Raw genomic sequence first — 18088 nt, forward strand, 5'->3', positions numbered from 1 at the left:
TAAAGAGTCAATAATAAGTTGCATGGTCTCACTCCGTGTGCAGCAACAGTGTTTAACATGATTTTTGAATGACTACCTCATCTCTGTACCCCACACATACAATTATCTGCAAGGTCACTCAGTCGAGCAGTGAATTTCAAACATAGATTCAACCACAAAGACCAGGGAGGTTTTCCAATGCCTTGCAAAGAACCTTTTGGTAGATGGGTAAAAAAGCAGACATTGAATATGGTGAAGTCATTAATTCAACTTTGGATGGTGTATTCATACAATCAATACACCCAGTCACTACAAAGATACAGGCGTCCTTCCTAAATTGCCGGAGAGGAATTAAACCACTCGGGGATTTCTCCATGAATGAGGCCAATGGTGACTTTAAATCAGTTACAGAGTTCAATGGCTGTGATAGGAGAAAACTGATGATGGATCAACAACACTGTAGTTACTCCCCAATACTAGCCTGAATGACAGATTGAAAATAAGGAAATATTCCAAAACATGCATCTTGTTTGCAATAAGGCACTAAAGTAAAACTGCAAAAAGATATGGCAAAGAAATTAACTTTATGTACTGAAAAGTTTATGTCCTCATTACAAACCTGATTACAAAGACACCTGAAACCCCACCTCTTTAAGGAATACCTGGGATAGGATAAAGTAATCCTTCTAAAACACAAGGCTAAATATACACTGGAGTTGCTTCCCAAAATGTCATTGAATGTTCCTGAGTGGCCTAGTTGCAGTTTGACTTAAATCGGCTTGAAAATCTATGGTAGACATGAAAATGGCTGTCTAGCAATGATCGACAACCAACTTGACAGAGCATGAAGAATTTTAAAAAGAATAACGTGCAAATATTGTACAATCCAGGGGTGCAAAGCTCTTAGAGACTTACCCAGAAATACTCACAGCTGTAATCGCTGCCAAAGGTGATTCTAACATGTATTGACTCAGGGGGTGAATACTTATGTAATCAAGATATATTAGTGTTTTTATTTACATTTTATGTTAGAATTCTTCTTCCACTTTGGCAGTACAGAGTATTTTGTGTAGATCACTGACAGAGAATTACTATTAAATACATTTTCATCCCACCTTGTAACACACATTTTTTGGGAATAAATCAAGGGGTGTGAATACTTTCTGAAGACACTGTATATACTACAGTATTTAATTTGCATATTCCCTGCCTATCCCACTCCCCAATACACCAATTTGTGCCACACATAAGTGAGAATCCTACATGCCAAGTATAGATTGTGTTTGTTACAGGTTATAGAAAAGAGCAGAAGCTCTGAACTATCCGTTCAGACCCCAGTCCTACCTACCTACCTTCCTACCTACAGGTTATGGAAAATTTGCTCTTTTAGTATTTCTTCAGTAAGTTCCCTCAAGGAGAAAGCCCCCACTTCTATGTCAAAGATAATATAACTAAAACACTATAGCAAATACTACAGTGATGTCTGTCAAAAGACTACAATAAATCCAATATTATACCACAGTCAGCAAAAACACTACAGTAAATACTATAGTATAGTACATTCCGCATAAACACTACATTAATTACTACAATATATACTACAGTTTTCTTTTACTACAGTATTTATACAATAGTTAACTGTAAATACTACACTATACTACAGAAAAACGACACTATTTACTATAGTGCTTTTGCTGACTTTAGTAAAGTCTGCAAAAACACTACAGTGAATACTAGAGTATTTATACCATTGTATCCTATAGTATTTGTTCATGTGGGAATGGAGACGACTGCCATATCTTACAGACACTGATAATGCTATCATTATATTTCATATCAATGGGCATGTGCAAAGTCCCCCATTCTTGAAAATAACAAAATCCTTTTCCTGAGACTTATCTAAGATATATTTAATATTCTAGACAATAAGGAAAGCACATGACAAGAGCTAAATGCCATCTCCACTGATTGTGCAGTGGAATGAGGTAATAGCAGTGGCATAACATAGTTATGCTGCCATTTCAGCAGCATCTGTGCATTTAGCTGTGAGCTTCCTATAATTAACATTTGCAGCTGAATTTGATTTTAGCTTTGAAACATTTCAAAATGGGACTGCCCTGTGGAACAAATCAACAAACATCAGCATTACATAACCCAAAGAGCACTGACTCTCTGTCTTGTCCTCCAAGGCCTCCATTCACCAGAGACAAATGATGCACCAGAAATAGAGTTAATGGAAATTCATTGATTTAAAAAGCCAAACATGTGCACCATATGTACAGTCAGGTCCATAATTATTGACACCCTTTATAAAGATGTGCAAAAAAAGACTATAAAAAATAAAGTATACAAATACTGAGCTATATTGTATGCTAAAAAAAGGGGGATATTATATTATTTTATACTAATACAATTGCTCAGAGAAAGGAATTTTGTTAAACAAGTAATACAAAAAAATCGAAAAAAGATAAGGGGCAAAATGATTGCTACCCGTTTTCAGTACTCTACCGTTCTTCCCTTGTGAGGATAACGACACTGAGCCTTTTTCTAAAATGTTTTAGGAGATTGGAGAACATGTTGGGAGGGATCTTAGACCATTCTGCCGTACAGAATCTTTAATATCCTCCATCTGCGCTTAAGAACTGCCCTCTTCAATTCTAACCACAGGTTTTCAATGGGCTTCATGTCCGGAGAATGATATGGCCATTGAAAAATGTTGATTTTGTGTTCAATTAACCATTTTGATTACAGCTTGGTGTTATTGTCTTGCTGGAAGATCCGCTTGCGGCCAAGTGTCAGGCTCCTTGCAGAGTCAACCAGGTTTTGGGCTAAAATGTCCTGGTATTTGGCAAAGTTAATGATGCCATTGACCTTAACAAGGGCCCCAGCACCAGTAGAAGAAAAAAAAACATAACATCAAAGATCCACCACCACATTTTACCGCAGGTATGATGTACTTTCTGCGTATGCTTCTGTTTTCAACACCAAACCCACCACTGGTGTGTGGGACCAAAGAGCTACATTTAAATTTCGTCTGACCATAGCACCGGTTCCAATCCAAGTGCCAATGGCATTTATTAAACTCCAGGCAGTGCTATGGTCAGATGACATGAAAAACAGAAGCACATGCAAAAAAGTACCTCATACCTACAGCAAGAGAGCAGACAAAGGATATCAAGGATCTGGAAAGATTCTGTACGGCAGAATGGTCTAAGATCCCTCCCAACATGTTCTCCAATCTCCTAAAACATTTTAGAAAAAGGCTCAGTGTCGTTATCCTCACAAGGGAAGAACGCTAGAGTACTGAAAACGGGTAGCAATCATTTTGCCCCCTTTATCTTTTTTAGACTTTTTTTGTTTTACTTGTTAAGCAAAATCCCATTCTCTGAGCAATTGTATTAGTATAAAATAATTAAATATGCCAATTTTTTTAGCATACAATATAGCTCAGTATTTGTATAATTTATTTTATACAGTATTTTTTGCTCTTTATGGACCTGACTGTATACACTATGTCAGGTATTAGCATGTCATGTCATTGTCAAGGCAGGCTATAACTATTTACAATTGAATTCTGGCTTCAGCACTTCAGCAAAATAATTCAAGTTAGTTGTGTTTTCATCAGTGATTCTCTGGACTGTTAATTTCTTGGAAGGAAGGAAGGAAGATTAAAAGGCGGGAGGGTCGTGATACTATTTAGACACAGACCCATTTCCTCCCATGCCTCACTGTTCCCAAGGTCTCTTCCAGTCCTGTCTTACAGGCCAGGCTTTAACCACTTTAGGTACAGTAGAATTCCAATGAAAGTTAGCTTTACCTGAGTCCATATAACACGGTGCCATCAGGATGCAGTCGAATCATACGGTTCTTTACTGTCACACCATGCAGAAAGGACTTCTTGTCGTTAAGGAAGTAGGTGTCTGGGAGCCACAGCTGGTCCGCCACGCGGTTATCCAGAGTCAGGTTGAGGGGCAGCTCAGCGTATGCCAAACGCTTGTCTCGCCAACTTTGCTGGAAATACATTGTGATGGTATAATCCTGTGAAAAAGGGGAGACAGCACTGTCAGATTGAGAAGAACTAGTTGTTATGCATAAACAAAAGCTCCAACTATGCGAAGTACAAGTTACTCCTACTGTACTTGCCCTATCCAACTCCAAGCTCCAACTATGGGAAGTACAAGTTACTCCTACTGTACTCGCCCTATCCAACTCCAAGCTCCAACTCTGGAAAGTACAAGTTACTCCTACTGTACTTGCCCTATCCAACTCCAAGCTCCAACTATGGGAAGTACAAGTTACCCCTACTGTACTTGCCCTATCCAACTCCAAGCTCCAACTATGGGAAGTACAAGTTACCCCTACTGTACTCGCCCTATCCAACTCCAAGCTCCAACTATGGGAAGTACAAGTTACCCCTACTGTACTTGCCCTATCCAACTCCAAGCTCCAACTATGGGAAGTACAAGTTACCCCTACTGTACTTGCCCTATCCAACTCCAAGCTCCAACTATGGGAAGTACAAGGTACTCCTACTGTACTCGCCCTATCCAACTCCAAGCTCCAACTATGGGAAGTACAAGGTACTCCTACTGTACTCGCCCTATCCAACTCCAAGCTCCAACTATGGGAAGTACAAGTTACCCCTACTGTACTTGCCCTATCCAACTCCAAGCTCCAACTATGTGAAGTACAAGTTACCCCTACTGTACTCGCCCTATCCAACTCCAAGCTCCAACTATGGGAAGTACAAGTTACCCCTACTGTACTTGCCCTATCCAACTCCAAGCTCCAACTATGGGAAGTACAAGTTACCCCTACTGTTCTTGCCCTATCCAACTCCAAGCTCCAACTATGGGAAGTACAAGTTACTCCTACTGTACTCGCCCTATCCAACTCCAAGCTCCAACTATGGGAAGTACAAGTTACCCCTACTGTACTTGCCCTATCCGACACCATACACATACTACCATTACATGTATTATCATAATCATTATGGGCACAGAATATCAGAAAGCGCTAACAGTGATTTTCTAGGATACAATGGAACCATAATGAAAGGAAAGACTTACAGGGAAGTGATTTAAAGGCCAAGTTAAGATTAATACGTCCTCCGATGACAGTACAGTCCTTCTGAATATTGCATGATAAATGCTGCCAATTATTCTGGGAACCTCAGTGTCCCGAAATCTCAATATAATTGTCTTAAAATACAAGTGAACCATAATGTACGTCACATATTATAAGCGGACTGAGAGCTAATCTGAGTAGTTATTCAGCTGGACATGACCTACATTCTCTGTCTTACCCTATGAAAAGGCTAGTCCATATTTTCCATAAAATTATATATATTTGCAGCATCCTGAAAAAATATAATTAAATTAAATGTTTTTTTTAATGAAATATTTGTTTTTACATGGCTTTTGTCCGATTGCATTTATTTTGGGTGAAATTTGTTATTCTTTTGCTATGACTATGTTGGCTTGCTGACAAAGTACAAAAATGAACAGCTAAAATAGACAAGTTATGGTGTTAGGCATAACACACATGTTGAGATTATCAAGAGTTTTCCAAGTTGACAAATGTCATATTGTTTTCTGTCTGTCTTTGTTCACCAGAAGTTTGTTCAACCTTTTCAGCTTTGAACTTGATGCTGCCTTCTCAAATGTCCAGGGAAACCAAAATAACATACAACATAAGCTAAAACTTGCTGTGTCTTTAAAAACACAGGGGTACAAAATACATCTCTACAATAACTTCAAGATGAATAAATCAAAGGGCCTCACTTGCATGTGCTTAAAAATAAAGAAAACAGCTAAATACATTAGTGACTACCTCTAACAAATTAAACATGATATCTGCTGTCACTTGAAACTGGATGAAAATCCTCTTGTGACCCCAAATGGCACTGTTGTAGGGAGAACAAACCCAAAACCCAACAGCAAAGCTCTTCTGGCTTGTGGGTGGAGTGAACTCTGAGTGTGACTGTGCCACACTAAATACAATTATATATTTTTAAATACAAGGGAGAGGAGAGCGACAGAATGATGTCATTGCTGAGACACCAGCCATATTGTCTTCTTTAAGGATGCACAAGACTGTGCCTGATTTCTCACTGCTCTCTAATGAACACAAGTTAACGCGTAATATAATCAAGCAAAACAGATGCACGACATGTCTATGGTTATCTAATGTTGGCAAGGGCAAATATGACTGATTGAAATGGTATTGCGTTGCAAACACTCAAAGACCCTTGGACCCTTTCTTGATTTCTTGATACTGTAACTCGGCTATAGTCTCTTGCACATAGTTAGATCATCTTTATGTGGTCAGATTATATTATTATATTATTTTGTGAATAATCAAGAAATCAAGAAAGGGTCCAAGGGTCATTTAATTAGTTCAATTTGAGTGTTTGCAACTAGGTACCTGTAAGGTTCAGCTTTTCTTTTCTTAGTCAACCTTGTGTCCTTTTTCTTTGAACGTAGCCCTGTTTCTTTGTGTTCTTGAACGTAGCCCTGTCTTTCATTTTTGTTCATTGATTTCACCTGAGTTTGTTTCTCACCTGGTCTCATCAGCCCCCTATTTAGTTCAGTTCTTTCTGTTTATATGGTTGTGAGGTATTGTTAGTTTTTGAATGCCTACCTGTGTTTGACCATTGCCTGCCTGTGACCATGATTCCTGCCTTCTGCGAAGGCTTAATAAACATCTGCTGCGCTCTGCGTGTGAATCTACACCTCTTTCTCCCTGAGTATTCATTACAGTACCCTTATAAATAAGAATTGACACATTGAGTTGATGTTCTGTATGGACAGTGCTACTGTAAGAGAAGGGGTTTTGTAACTCACCATGTTCACTTCTGAGATGGAGTCAATGCTAGCGATGTTGATGCTCATTCCTACGATGACTGGGGCACCTGAGGGAACACAGGAGGCCGTGCAGTCACACACAAACTCACACAGATTATTTACACTCAGCCAGAAATACACTTTTGGCCTCTGTTTTAAAAATAACGTAGGAAAACAAATTCTCTTCACATGGTGGGTTATCTCAGTGAATTATCATGATATTACAGCATGTACCATGATATAACTATTTTTTGGGTGATGCATTATGCATGAAACTAGAACTGGACATTTATGATGTGGGAGAGAGTATCAGTGAATTAAACATTCTCTGAAACCTGTGGGAACAAGCCTCATATGAGCAGGAGTAGGCCATTGATGGTAGCGAGATAGACAAGAGGAGACACAGGAGGAAAGCATGAAGGAAACAGACCAGCATTACTTAAACCTTGAACCCATTTACCTTTCTCATACAGTATGTGCAAAGTGACCAAAAGGGCGGCAGAATAAAGTGCCACAAAAAGACTAAAATGCAGAGGCAAATGAATTGTAACATCCAATTTTTGGGAGGAAAGAGTGTCTCTTCAGGGTCACTGTGTTTAAACAGCCATATAAAATCGGACTAAATCTTTCTTTAATCTTCATAAAATTTGAATCTATATGACATTCAGGTACACCATGCTAATTTCACGCTCAATATTCTCCCCCCCTTCAAATCATGCAATCGTATTATCTCATCCTACCGCTTTCTCCTTACAAGAAACTGAAACATTAAAGTGAAAGGGATGTCAAAGTGTGTTGATATTCAGCAATGTCAAAGAGAATAATTAAAGGAAATGTTCCTTCAGTTTTAGTTACATTCAGATATAACTGGCCTTCAGTATAAAGTGGCCTGGATTCTATAACGGACTGTAGATCTGTGTTGAGTAGGTTAAAATAACAAATTAAAACGGCATTATGTGCGTGCACCTGTGGGCCTAGTCACAGTACTAGCAAGGCTTACAATTATCCACATATACTGTATACTCAACTACTGTGTATGACTCATTTACTCAATTTGGCCTTTGTCTTAGTAGTGAGGAGTTAGTCAGCCCTGTACAGAGCCTTGCCCCGGGGAGTGCTTTAACCTTCGTTAAAATCAAGGATATTAGAAGAAACCGGTTGAGAGACCTTTTCTCCCATAACAAATAGCAGTTGTCATTGTGTATTCGTCAAAGCTAATGTTGAATCTTTGGTTTTAAGAAGTGCTGTGCTGAACATGTGACTGCAGGGCACGAGAAGAGTGCGCATCTTGTGTATAATCTTGTGTTCAATTAATAATTGATTTGAAAATGTGTGCATATTTAACATAAATTCACCTGTCCATATACTGTTTATGCACCATCTAAAAGGTTCATAGGTTGTGTCAAAGAGTGATGCTGAAATGGTGGCATGGTCAATGTGCCACAGGTGGCAGATAGCCTAGCGGTTAAGATCCTTGGGCCAAAAGGTCACTGGTTCGAATCCCCGAGCTGACTAGGTGAAAAGTCTGTCAATGTATGCTTAAGCAAGGCACTTAACCCTAATTTCTCTGGATAAGTGTGTCTGCTAAATGACTAAATTGTACTTTAAGAGCTCTCTGTCTAGAAGATGAGGGCATGTGTAGGCAATTGTTTTGGAAAACTGCAGAAACATACTGACAGTACTCACACTAAAAATATATTCTGAATGTCACTTAACTTGTGAATATCTCTGGATAGGAGCATCTGCTTAATCAATTAACATACATGAGGATACAGTTTATCTACATACAGTAAGTTGGTGTTAGAAACAGAATGTAGCTAAATCTGTAACCTGACCTTAAAATGGATAGGCCTACACATGTAAAAAATGTAAATAAAAAAGGCATTTTAAACGCTCTAGAAGTTGGGCTATTTCATACTGTAGGTTTTTCACATTCATGACATCTGGCGATAATTCATGCAGCGCCAACTTTGGAGCTCAAAGCAAGGACACCCCCCTCCCCTCACCCCAAATGTTCACTCCTTGATCTGTAAAAAATCCAAAATCTCTGCACAAGGGAAATGTGTCACCCTCAAAATGAATTCAGTAGCCATTTCCCAATTGCCACAACACTGAATCATGATGATCAGGTGAAGGAGACATGAAGTGTAAGCACAAAAACAATGACCAGATGCACACAGAAAAAGCTGAGAGTAACATCCAAACTTTAGTTGCGGGACTTCTCCAAAGCTTCCCCTTTTTTCTAGTAGCGGCCAGGGAAGAACCATCTCAACCACTGGGTTCAATGCAAGTTATTACAACAGTATGATTTAGGTAAACTACTTTTCCTTGAGCTAAGAGTGATGTAAGTAAAAGAGGTCTACAGCTAGTGTGTGTAGCTATGTAAATGTCATGTACCGTGCACTAACAAATAAGCAGATAAGCTGTTACAGTAAGGACCTAAACAATCAATTGAAGCATTTTTTTTTACTTCAACATCTGTTTCAATGATCTTTCGTTATCATTCACACAATTGAGAGCTTCCAAAGTAGCCAATATGGTCTAGTAAATTAATTCTTTGATATAAGAAAAAATCTGCACAGACCAGTGCTTGGGAGAGTTGCTTGAACAGTTACCTGGGCATTGTCTACTTCATCAGGTGTGTTTTGCTCACAGAGTCACAGATTTGCTTATGAGAAACAAGCTCCCTGCGGGCTTTTGAAATGGCTGGCATGCCACCAACAGCAATGTTTTTTTAGTTGCATTAATATTTCAGAGGGGGTTTACACACAACAGGACAAGTGCTGCAATGTTGGGCATTGAACAAAATAATCTCTCAAACTACACCAGGCAAAGGAGACCCATCCAGCAAAAGGTGTTCCATCTTCCCTCCAGAGAAACGACACACAGACAAAGAAACAGAGAGAGGACTGTGGGAAAGATGTACCTAAGAATATGGCTACTGTAACTGCATCTCAGAATGCCTTTCAATTCATTTCCTTTCAATTTGTGCTCATTTTTCAAGGGAGTGAAATTAATCTTGAAAACAGGGATTTTCAGAGTCTGTGTAAAATCCCTTATTGTTGTTTATGTGTACTCTCTTTCCTTCCTTCAAATAATCTGCAGATGACTCCCGGTCCAGCCTACTCAGGAACGATCTGACAATTACCATGTTTCTCAAAATACTGGCACTGAAATATTAACCAGCACAGCACTTGACTTAGAGTGCACATCTCTCCTCTTTTTTTGTAATCCTATTTTCTTTCCCCCTCTCCTCCAACTCCAGCTGCCATGACAAGGCAGTCCACATCTCTCTTCAATGCCCTGCAGCTTTGTCATATTCCCTGACCCATCTCTTTCTGAGAAAAAAAAACAGAAAATGTGGGGCCATTTTCCATTGCGCTTTGTGAAGGCAACCAGTAACAATTTTCCCCAGAGATGTCAAAGTACATTCGTTTGCTGGTTGTAAACAGAAAGCACCAGGATCTCTCTCTCTCTTACTGCATATGTTGTACTCTGCTTCAACGAAACAGAGGGATCCACTTTGCCACAGTGGCTTTCTCAAAATAAAAGCACTTACCTGCAGATGCACTTTTGCGAGCTGTAAGGAAATATAGCTTCAGCAACAGCAGCCTGAGCGGCTCAGATATGGCTGCTTTTATCAATTCACGTGTTCTCATTGGAACACATTTCAGAAAATGTGGTATCTGAAAATAGAACAAGCAGGATATTAAATCAGATAATTATGTGTTAGTGTGTGGGTGTGTGCATCCATTTGTGCGTGCTTGTGTGTCTGTGTGTGCTAATGTGTGTGTGTGAGTGAGATGGGGATATAGCAATGTCCAGAGCCAAACCCAAACTACTATTAGCAATTATCCCAGCAGAGTGTGTCAGCACTTTCCACTGCTTTCCCAATAAGCCGCATCTAAGCCACTGACTGCTGTGACCTGATGCTGTTCGCCGACATCAAACTCTGACCTGATCTCCCAGAGTAGGGACTACTTCCAGCTGAGTCTCATAACTTGCCGGGTATTGACGTGGCACATTAAAGGAATGTGGAGTATAGAAAAGAGCCTTTAAAAAAAGTCTGGCTTGAATCCCACTCCGCGTCCAGCATCCAGGCACTTCATCTCCTGATCTTTGATTGTCTGCCAGTCTCCTCTCTCCCCTCTGATCTCAGCACATTCCCCCTGCCAAGGAGGGCACAGCCCTCTTAGGAACCAAACAAATTCTACCACTTGGCCATAGTCTTAAATTAAATCTTGAACAGAAGAAGAATGGATATTCTTAATCCATGGTTTACAGTTGTTTATCCCAGAGTCTTTGATAGTGGCTGTGAGTATCTGATGCAGCTATTGGCATAGGTGGGTGTGGTCCCTATGGCAAGAAGCATAGTAAGTGCACGGCCTGTAACTCAGTTTAAATTCGTCACCACTGAGGTTAGTATCGATGCGAATGCAGACACAGACAACAACATTAAAATGTTTAGCAATCCTGTCAGCAACATTGAAAAAAGCATGAGTACTTTTAAAAATATGTCTATTTTCACTAACATACAATGATAAAACAGGAAGAAAACATTAGCACTAAATTCCTGTGTCTGCCACTGAACAGGAATCATCTATGGACAGCACCAGTGAATGAGAAAAAACTGTTTGTTTGTCAATGGAGCTGATGCATTGTAGACCCCTCCAAGCCCTAGCACACAGATTCCTCACACCTCTCTGCCTTTCTCTGTTTGACATTTTGCCTCTACTCTCTCTACTTATGTTGTGCTCTTGGGCTTCTCTGAGCAGATCCACTGCTTCCTCAAAACTTCAGTTATTTTCCTCAATTTTTACACTCAGCAGCCTGATGGCCCCATCATCTGTGTCCATATTTAAATGTCAAAGGTGAAGCAGGTGGCATCATGGAGTGCCTGGGCTTTATTAACCCTTTACTCTCGTGGGAATTGACCTATATGGATAGGGCTAAATTGAAATGTTTCTTATGGAAGAAATGTGCAAAACATATGCATAACCACGGTTGAAATTGAAAGGAAAGAGTTTAGAGATAATGGGAAAAGCATTAGACTAAAGGTGAGGACACAACAGTTCACCTGACACAAGACTGAATCCAAACATTACACTGTTGATTTTATTAGCATTGGGATACATTTTGCCACATTTGTCGATAACAAAATCTGAAAAGACTCTGGATACATTTGGTAACTTGATGAGACTATTCCTGGAAAATATGGGGTAGGTGCCGCATAAGACAAATAAAATGGATTGTGGCCACACAGTTTCTAAGTCATTTCAATGCACTTTTATGACTAAAAGAAGAGTCTTCAACTATAAAGTGTTTTTTTAGCTTTCCTAGCTGTGCTGTTGAGAAACTAGAGCAAGCACACTTATAGTTGTTTCATTTGGAACACAACCCTGTATCCCCGCCATCACACAATTACTGTTGTTGTTTACGCAATCCAAAAACGGTCCATTATAAATCAATCTGGGTCAGGTGGGCATCATTTGAAAGCTTGTTCTATTGCCAACATGACGAGCTAAGTCACTTTAATAACACTACCTACATGTACATATTACCTCATCTAACCGGTGCCCCCCCCACATTGACTCTGTACCGTTACCCCCTGGTATATAGTCTCGGTATTGTTATTTTACTGCTGCTCTTTAATTACTTGTTAGTTTAATTCCTTATTCTTATCCATATTTTTTTTTAAACTGCATTGTTGGTTAGAGGCTTGTAAGTAAGCATTTCACTGTAAGGTCTACACCTGTTGTATTCGGCGCATGTGACGAACACCATTTGATTTGAAGTTATAAAATATGATCTGACAGTGTTAGTCTATCACAAGGCAATTCAGAGCAACAGATCATAGTTTTGGTGCCCATAGATATGAATGCATTCAGGTCTGTGTACAACGGCAAATAAACAAACATAGTCTCATTCTGTTCAGAACAACCTAGACTATGACGCCATGTCATCTTGTAACTAAACTGTACATCAAACATAGTGATCAATAATAGTTGACACTGTATATGACATGAGTTTCATGATTCGGAAATGTGAAGTGCACATTAGGACTCACGGGAGGGATGGAGGCAACTTCTTGTCGTGCGCGGTGTTCAAGTTCAGAACAGCTGTCAGTCAATATCCATACAGAGCTGTGAAGCGCAGAGCCAGAGCTCTGACGTCATGTATAGGATGATACTGTACAGCCACGACGTTCCAATTTAGGATATTATCAGTGCCCAAATCTAACATTTTCAACCTGCATATGGGTAGGAGTGTAAAGGGTTAAACAGAGGGCTCCGTCCCTGGAATACCTCAGGTGGATGGGGCCGTTTAGACTGGCTCCCTCTTCAGGGACAACAATCCCTTCTCAGTATGTTTTTATCCCTGATGCGGCAGTGTTTTCTGTCATACAGGTAAGGACAATAATAATGATCTGAAATTGCATAACAGTAGGAGGTTGGGGACGGAGAAGGAATCCCTTGCTGTAGGTACAGTATATCTGCATGCTAGAAAAAGTGCTGGTTTCGCAGTAGCTCAGGTAAGATTTATGATCCTAATTATCTAAGTAGGGCTGGGGCCAGTGGTGGAGCTGGAATGCGTGTTGGTGATACGAAATTAGAACGTCAGGACCTACACGTGTCAGTACAAAGCCCACACCTCCCACTACGCCCTGAATACGCTCTCAACGTTCATTTGCTTTGACTCCATTTGTAGGCCGATATGTGCATTTGCGAGGCACAACAAAAAAGAAACCAAGCCAAGCGTCAAGCAGTACTGCTCCCTAAATTCCCTTTCTCCTCTCTGTCTCACTCACTCAATTGCATTCTGACCGCTCCCTCTACAACGAGTGCGCACACAAGCTCCCATTAGGCCTACAGAAATAAATGCCTATAAAAACATATCTATCTGATGAGATACACAAGCTCCCATTAGGCCTACAGAAATAAAGGCCTATAAAACATATCTAACTGATGAGATACACAACTACATTACTTGCCAAATGACGACAGTTCATGACAAATGCAAAATGGACTGGTAGATTGAAGTAGGGAATTATTGGATCCCGTCTATTTTCCGCTAAGGCTACTTTGCGAACTGCTAGTGCCATTTAGAATTGGTTAGCCTAGGGCTAGGCTATAACCCTCCTAAACATAGACACTAGCAGTTCGCAAAGTTCACTGAATATAGGAAAAAACATTTGCTTGATAAAGACGAAGAGTTTATTTTCATTAGAATCATGAAGCCTAGGCCTAGTCACCAAACAGATGTTGTGGCCATAATTCATCATCATGCAGTGTCCAATGTGGAATTATCCATTTAGACAATTCCAAAGAATAGGCAGAATAAACTAAATGAAACGTCTGTATATGGAAAATAACCCTGAAAAAATTGTCTTTCAACTCGCCAAATTGAGCCACGTTTCAAATGATCACTCTTTGGGAATAACTGTTCCACTAGCAACGTTGAAATGTTCTGATATATTTTATTCTGTTATATTACATCACGTTTTTTAATATAAAATAGGAGTGTCTTGACTGTGATAGGGGCTCAGGAAATAAGAGTGTCTTGTCTGCAAAATGAACAAAACAAGGATATGCCATTACACAGACATAGGCTTTAAGCAAAATCCACTGCCTTTTTGAAGACTGTGTTCTATAATATAACCAGTTGATATTACAGTTTCAATGAATCAATCTTAAATTACACTCATTTTTTTATTGAGTGAATATACTGTATATGGGGCAATTTAGCAATTAGGATTTGCTATCTGTAATGGTTATGATAAATTAGGCATTGTTGCGCACCGTTAGCATATAGATAAATGTGCCATTTTTTTCTGGCCTTGTGTGCAAAAATTATTGTGGCAAAACCATAAATATAAATTCCGTGTGAAGAAACAGTGTAGAATTGAAGGAAATGGTTAAAAATATATAAATAATTACTGTATATATATATATATTTTTTTTTTGGCACCCCCACTTTCAGACAAAGTCAGGAGCCCATGGGTACATACACATACAGTACACATACAGTACACACCATGAAGTGCCTTCTACTGGCTTCTCTCTGCCTTTCTACCATCTGTTTTTCTGTTGATCACCAGAAAAGAACTGTGTTGTATAATGCCTTACAAGGAATACAACTATACATAGCGGATTACTTTGAAAGGTGTCATCTCACTGCTATTTGTCAGGTGGTGTCTGCAGTAGTAGTCTTTCTAGATGATCAGGATGTTGATGTTGTTGCCCTTTGGCTTTGTGCCCATTTCATGTTACTCTGGTGTAATTGCATTACTTGTGAGGTTTGTGTCGATCATGTTATTCCATGGATGCAGTCAATTAAACACTGAAAACACATTTGCTGGATAACGCCATTGCACAAAAAATACCACTCTGCCTCTGATATAAAAAACGAATAATTGACTCATTGCTTAGCAACAGAGGGTTCCATGGCAACTGCGAAGCATTCTCACTATAACATTACAAGGGAAGCACGGTGCTTTACATACATTGTGTTGAATTTGCACTCACTTTTGTGTTCAATGGCCACTGCTGTCATGAAAGCTCCTTCTTGAGACAATAAACCAATAAACCTGCATGCTGTGTTGCCATGCAATGCTTTTTATGCATTAAATGTATGACTTTGTAGTTGTGTGCCAACATGCATACCAGTGGAGGCTGCTGAGGGGAGGAATGGCTCATAATAACGGCTGGAATGGAGTCAACGGAAAGGTATCAACCACATGGAAACCACGTGTTTGATGAGTTTGATGCCATTCTATTGACTCCATTCCAGCCATTATTATGAGCAGTCCTCCCCTCAGCAGCCTCCACTGATGCATACTCTTCCCGAGACATAGGCCAAGGGATTGAATATCCATCATACCTGATATTTGTCATCCTCAATAGATTGTTGACATTTCCAACATGTGTAGCTGGAAGCTATGAGTCATAATTAAGGGTTGGCTCGTTACGCTTTAATAGTCCTCAGAAACAGCCACACTATCAAGAGCACTGTGGAGACGAACAACGGAATCGTATATAATTAGTCCACATCGTCATTTTTCATTGTGGTTGTTATCATGATATATTGGTTAATATTATTAGTAGTAGCAGTAGTGACAGTCGATGCAGTTGTGAAAGCAGAGGTGTATTGGTATTGACAGCTGTGCTACATAAGTGGAGTTCTCAATGTATTCCTATTTACACGCTGGAAAGCATGTCTTCAAATGACTCTCCCTCATACAATGTTCATTGCTTTCCTCAACCACTTATGGTAACAGAACCTCCATCACCAACACACCTGTCGTTGAGAAGCCCCTGATCTGCAAGCTACAGGTGTAGGATCTTAATTAGATTACCCTGTTGTTTCAGGAAATTTCCTGCACAACAGGCCAAATTAAGATCCTGCATCTGTAGTTTAATCTGGGTCTGGGAAAGCCGACCAATGACTGCATTAGTAAACCAAAATACTACATTGTCTCATCAGAGCCACAGAGATCAGACATACAATTAACGTTACTAATGCTAATGAAATAGCCTTCTGAGTTGACATGATCGTGGATGGATGAAGGGAAATCATTCCACTAGTTATATAGTGACGTCAGACATAGAGGGCACAGTGAAGACAGAGTACATGAGAAAGAGAGAGGGAGAGGGAGAAAGAGGGACAGAGCATGCAGAAGGACACCGGCCCCATCCAACAAAACTATCCAATGACTCCAGAAAGCTGAGTTTCAGTAATGAGATGGGCTTTTGAACATGCTTCCTGGAATTGGGGCTGGTGGCATCAATCTCTGGGTGCCGCAAATGGCATTTCTTTCCTTGTTTATCTATCTAAACAATTGGATAGCCGCATCCTGCCCTTGGCCGGTCCCTCCCGACCCGCTCAAGTACACATCTCCCATCAATCACTGGGGGTGCAAAAAGGGCGTCACTGGGGGCATGAGGAGGGGAGTCGAAAAGGAGAAAAATGCCCTGCGTGCAAGATGCCTTGACAGTGTGCGACTTTTGGTTTCTGTACTTCGCAGTCCGCTGGGATGCATTTGGGTGTAATTTCCATCAGCGCTTCTTTTCTCTCTCCAGTTCAAAGTTGCTGAATTTGAAGATGAAGCAACTTTCATCGCCTGCATGCCGTCCGTCACACCCTGCCCCCCATCCCTGCCCCCCACACCCTGGCCCATCCCTGCTCCCCACCCATGCCCCCCATCAATGCCCCCCATCCCTGCCCCCGAGCCATGCCCCCCATCCCTGCCCCCCAGCCATGCCCCCCACACCCCTTTTCACCTTCTACTCCCTCTGCAATAAATCATTTGCTGTTCTCTCTTCATCAGGATAGATATCAATCCTGTACACCCAAACGTCCATCCTGCTGTTCTGACAACTCACTCCTGTTTTGTGCTGAATGGGAATTCATTCTGCACTGTTACAGTCGGCCCATCATTTAACATGTGGAGACACACCAAGAACAGATAGCCTCCAACATGCTAGAGCTGTTGGGTGAAATGTAGATCGGAGCATCATGGGAAAATCTGTATAAAACATTTACGGGCTGTTACCGATATATGAAGTTTGTACGGATGGGCTCGTATGCATTAAATACGAGTCATGTTTATAATGGTCACCCTGCAAAGCACAGGAATCACTCTCTCTCCACACTGTATGTAAAGAGTAAATGTTCTGTGTGAGCCATTCTGCTTTCATAAACAGACTTGAGGGGGCGTGTTTTATGTGATACTGCTACAGATAATATAGCAAAGAAGATGAACAACAGCTATTATGATAGCTAGGCCTCGCCTTCTCAGATGGAAGACACGATTGAATCTCATGAACAACTTTTGCATTCGGTCAGTGAGATGTACATAAATATTGTACTGTACTGAGCATCAACGTCACTGCAATGACTGTGCTGTTTCATGACTACATTTACTGCTCTGCCATTACAAATGAGATCAGGCTGCAGCTGGGACTCATTTGGGCTCAATGGGGAATGAGATCAGTAAAAAGAGGGTTGCGTGAGAAGGAGGGGGACTGACTGGTGGCCGTGCTCTGATGCCATGGCTGAGGGGTGAACTGGCACTGAGAGTGTTAGAGTGTTGGAGTGTGTGCCTGGGTCACCCATAGTGGGAGCCCAGGTGCTTATGGTTATGGCTGAATGACGCGTCTCAGACTCCTACTCCACATGGCTGGAGGCCCTCACTGTACTCCATACTGTACAGGATCCTGGAACTCATCCTTGGACTGGAACCAATAACACTAATGGCCAGGAGC

General features: G+C 40.6%; 1 protein-coding gene across 1 annotated transcript in view; it reads right to left on the reverse strand.

Annotated features, from left to right (window-relative positions):
• Positions 1-18088, reverse strand: part of LOC115204238 (gamma-aminobutyric acid receptor subunit beta-4) — a 45009-nt gene that overhangs the window by 16298 nt on the left and 10623 nt on the right. The window contains exons 3-4 of the mRNA XM_029769639.1: positions 6825-6892; positions 3797-4017 (exon numbers count right to left, since the gene is read on the reverse strand). Coding sequence (XP_029625499.1) covers positions 3797-4017; positions 6825-6892 — 289 coding nt within the window. The remainder of the gene's footprint in view (positions 1-3796; positions 4018-6824; positions 6893-18088) is intronic.

This window comes from Salmo trutta, chromosome 12 (genome assembly GCF_901001165.1).
Source record: "Salmo trutta chromosome 12, fSalTru1.1, whole genome shotgun sequence".
Taxonomy (NCBI): Eukaryota; Metazoa; Chordata; class Actinopteri; order Salmoniformes; family Salmonidae; genus Salmo; species Salmo trutta.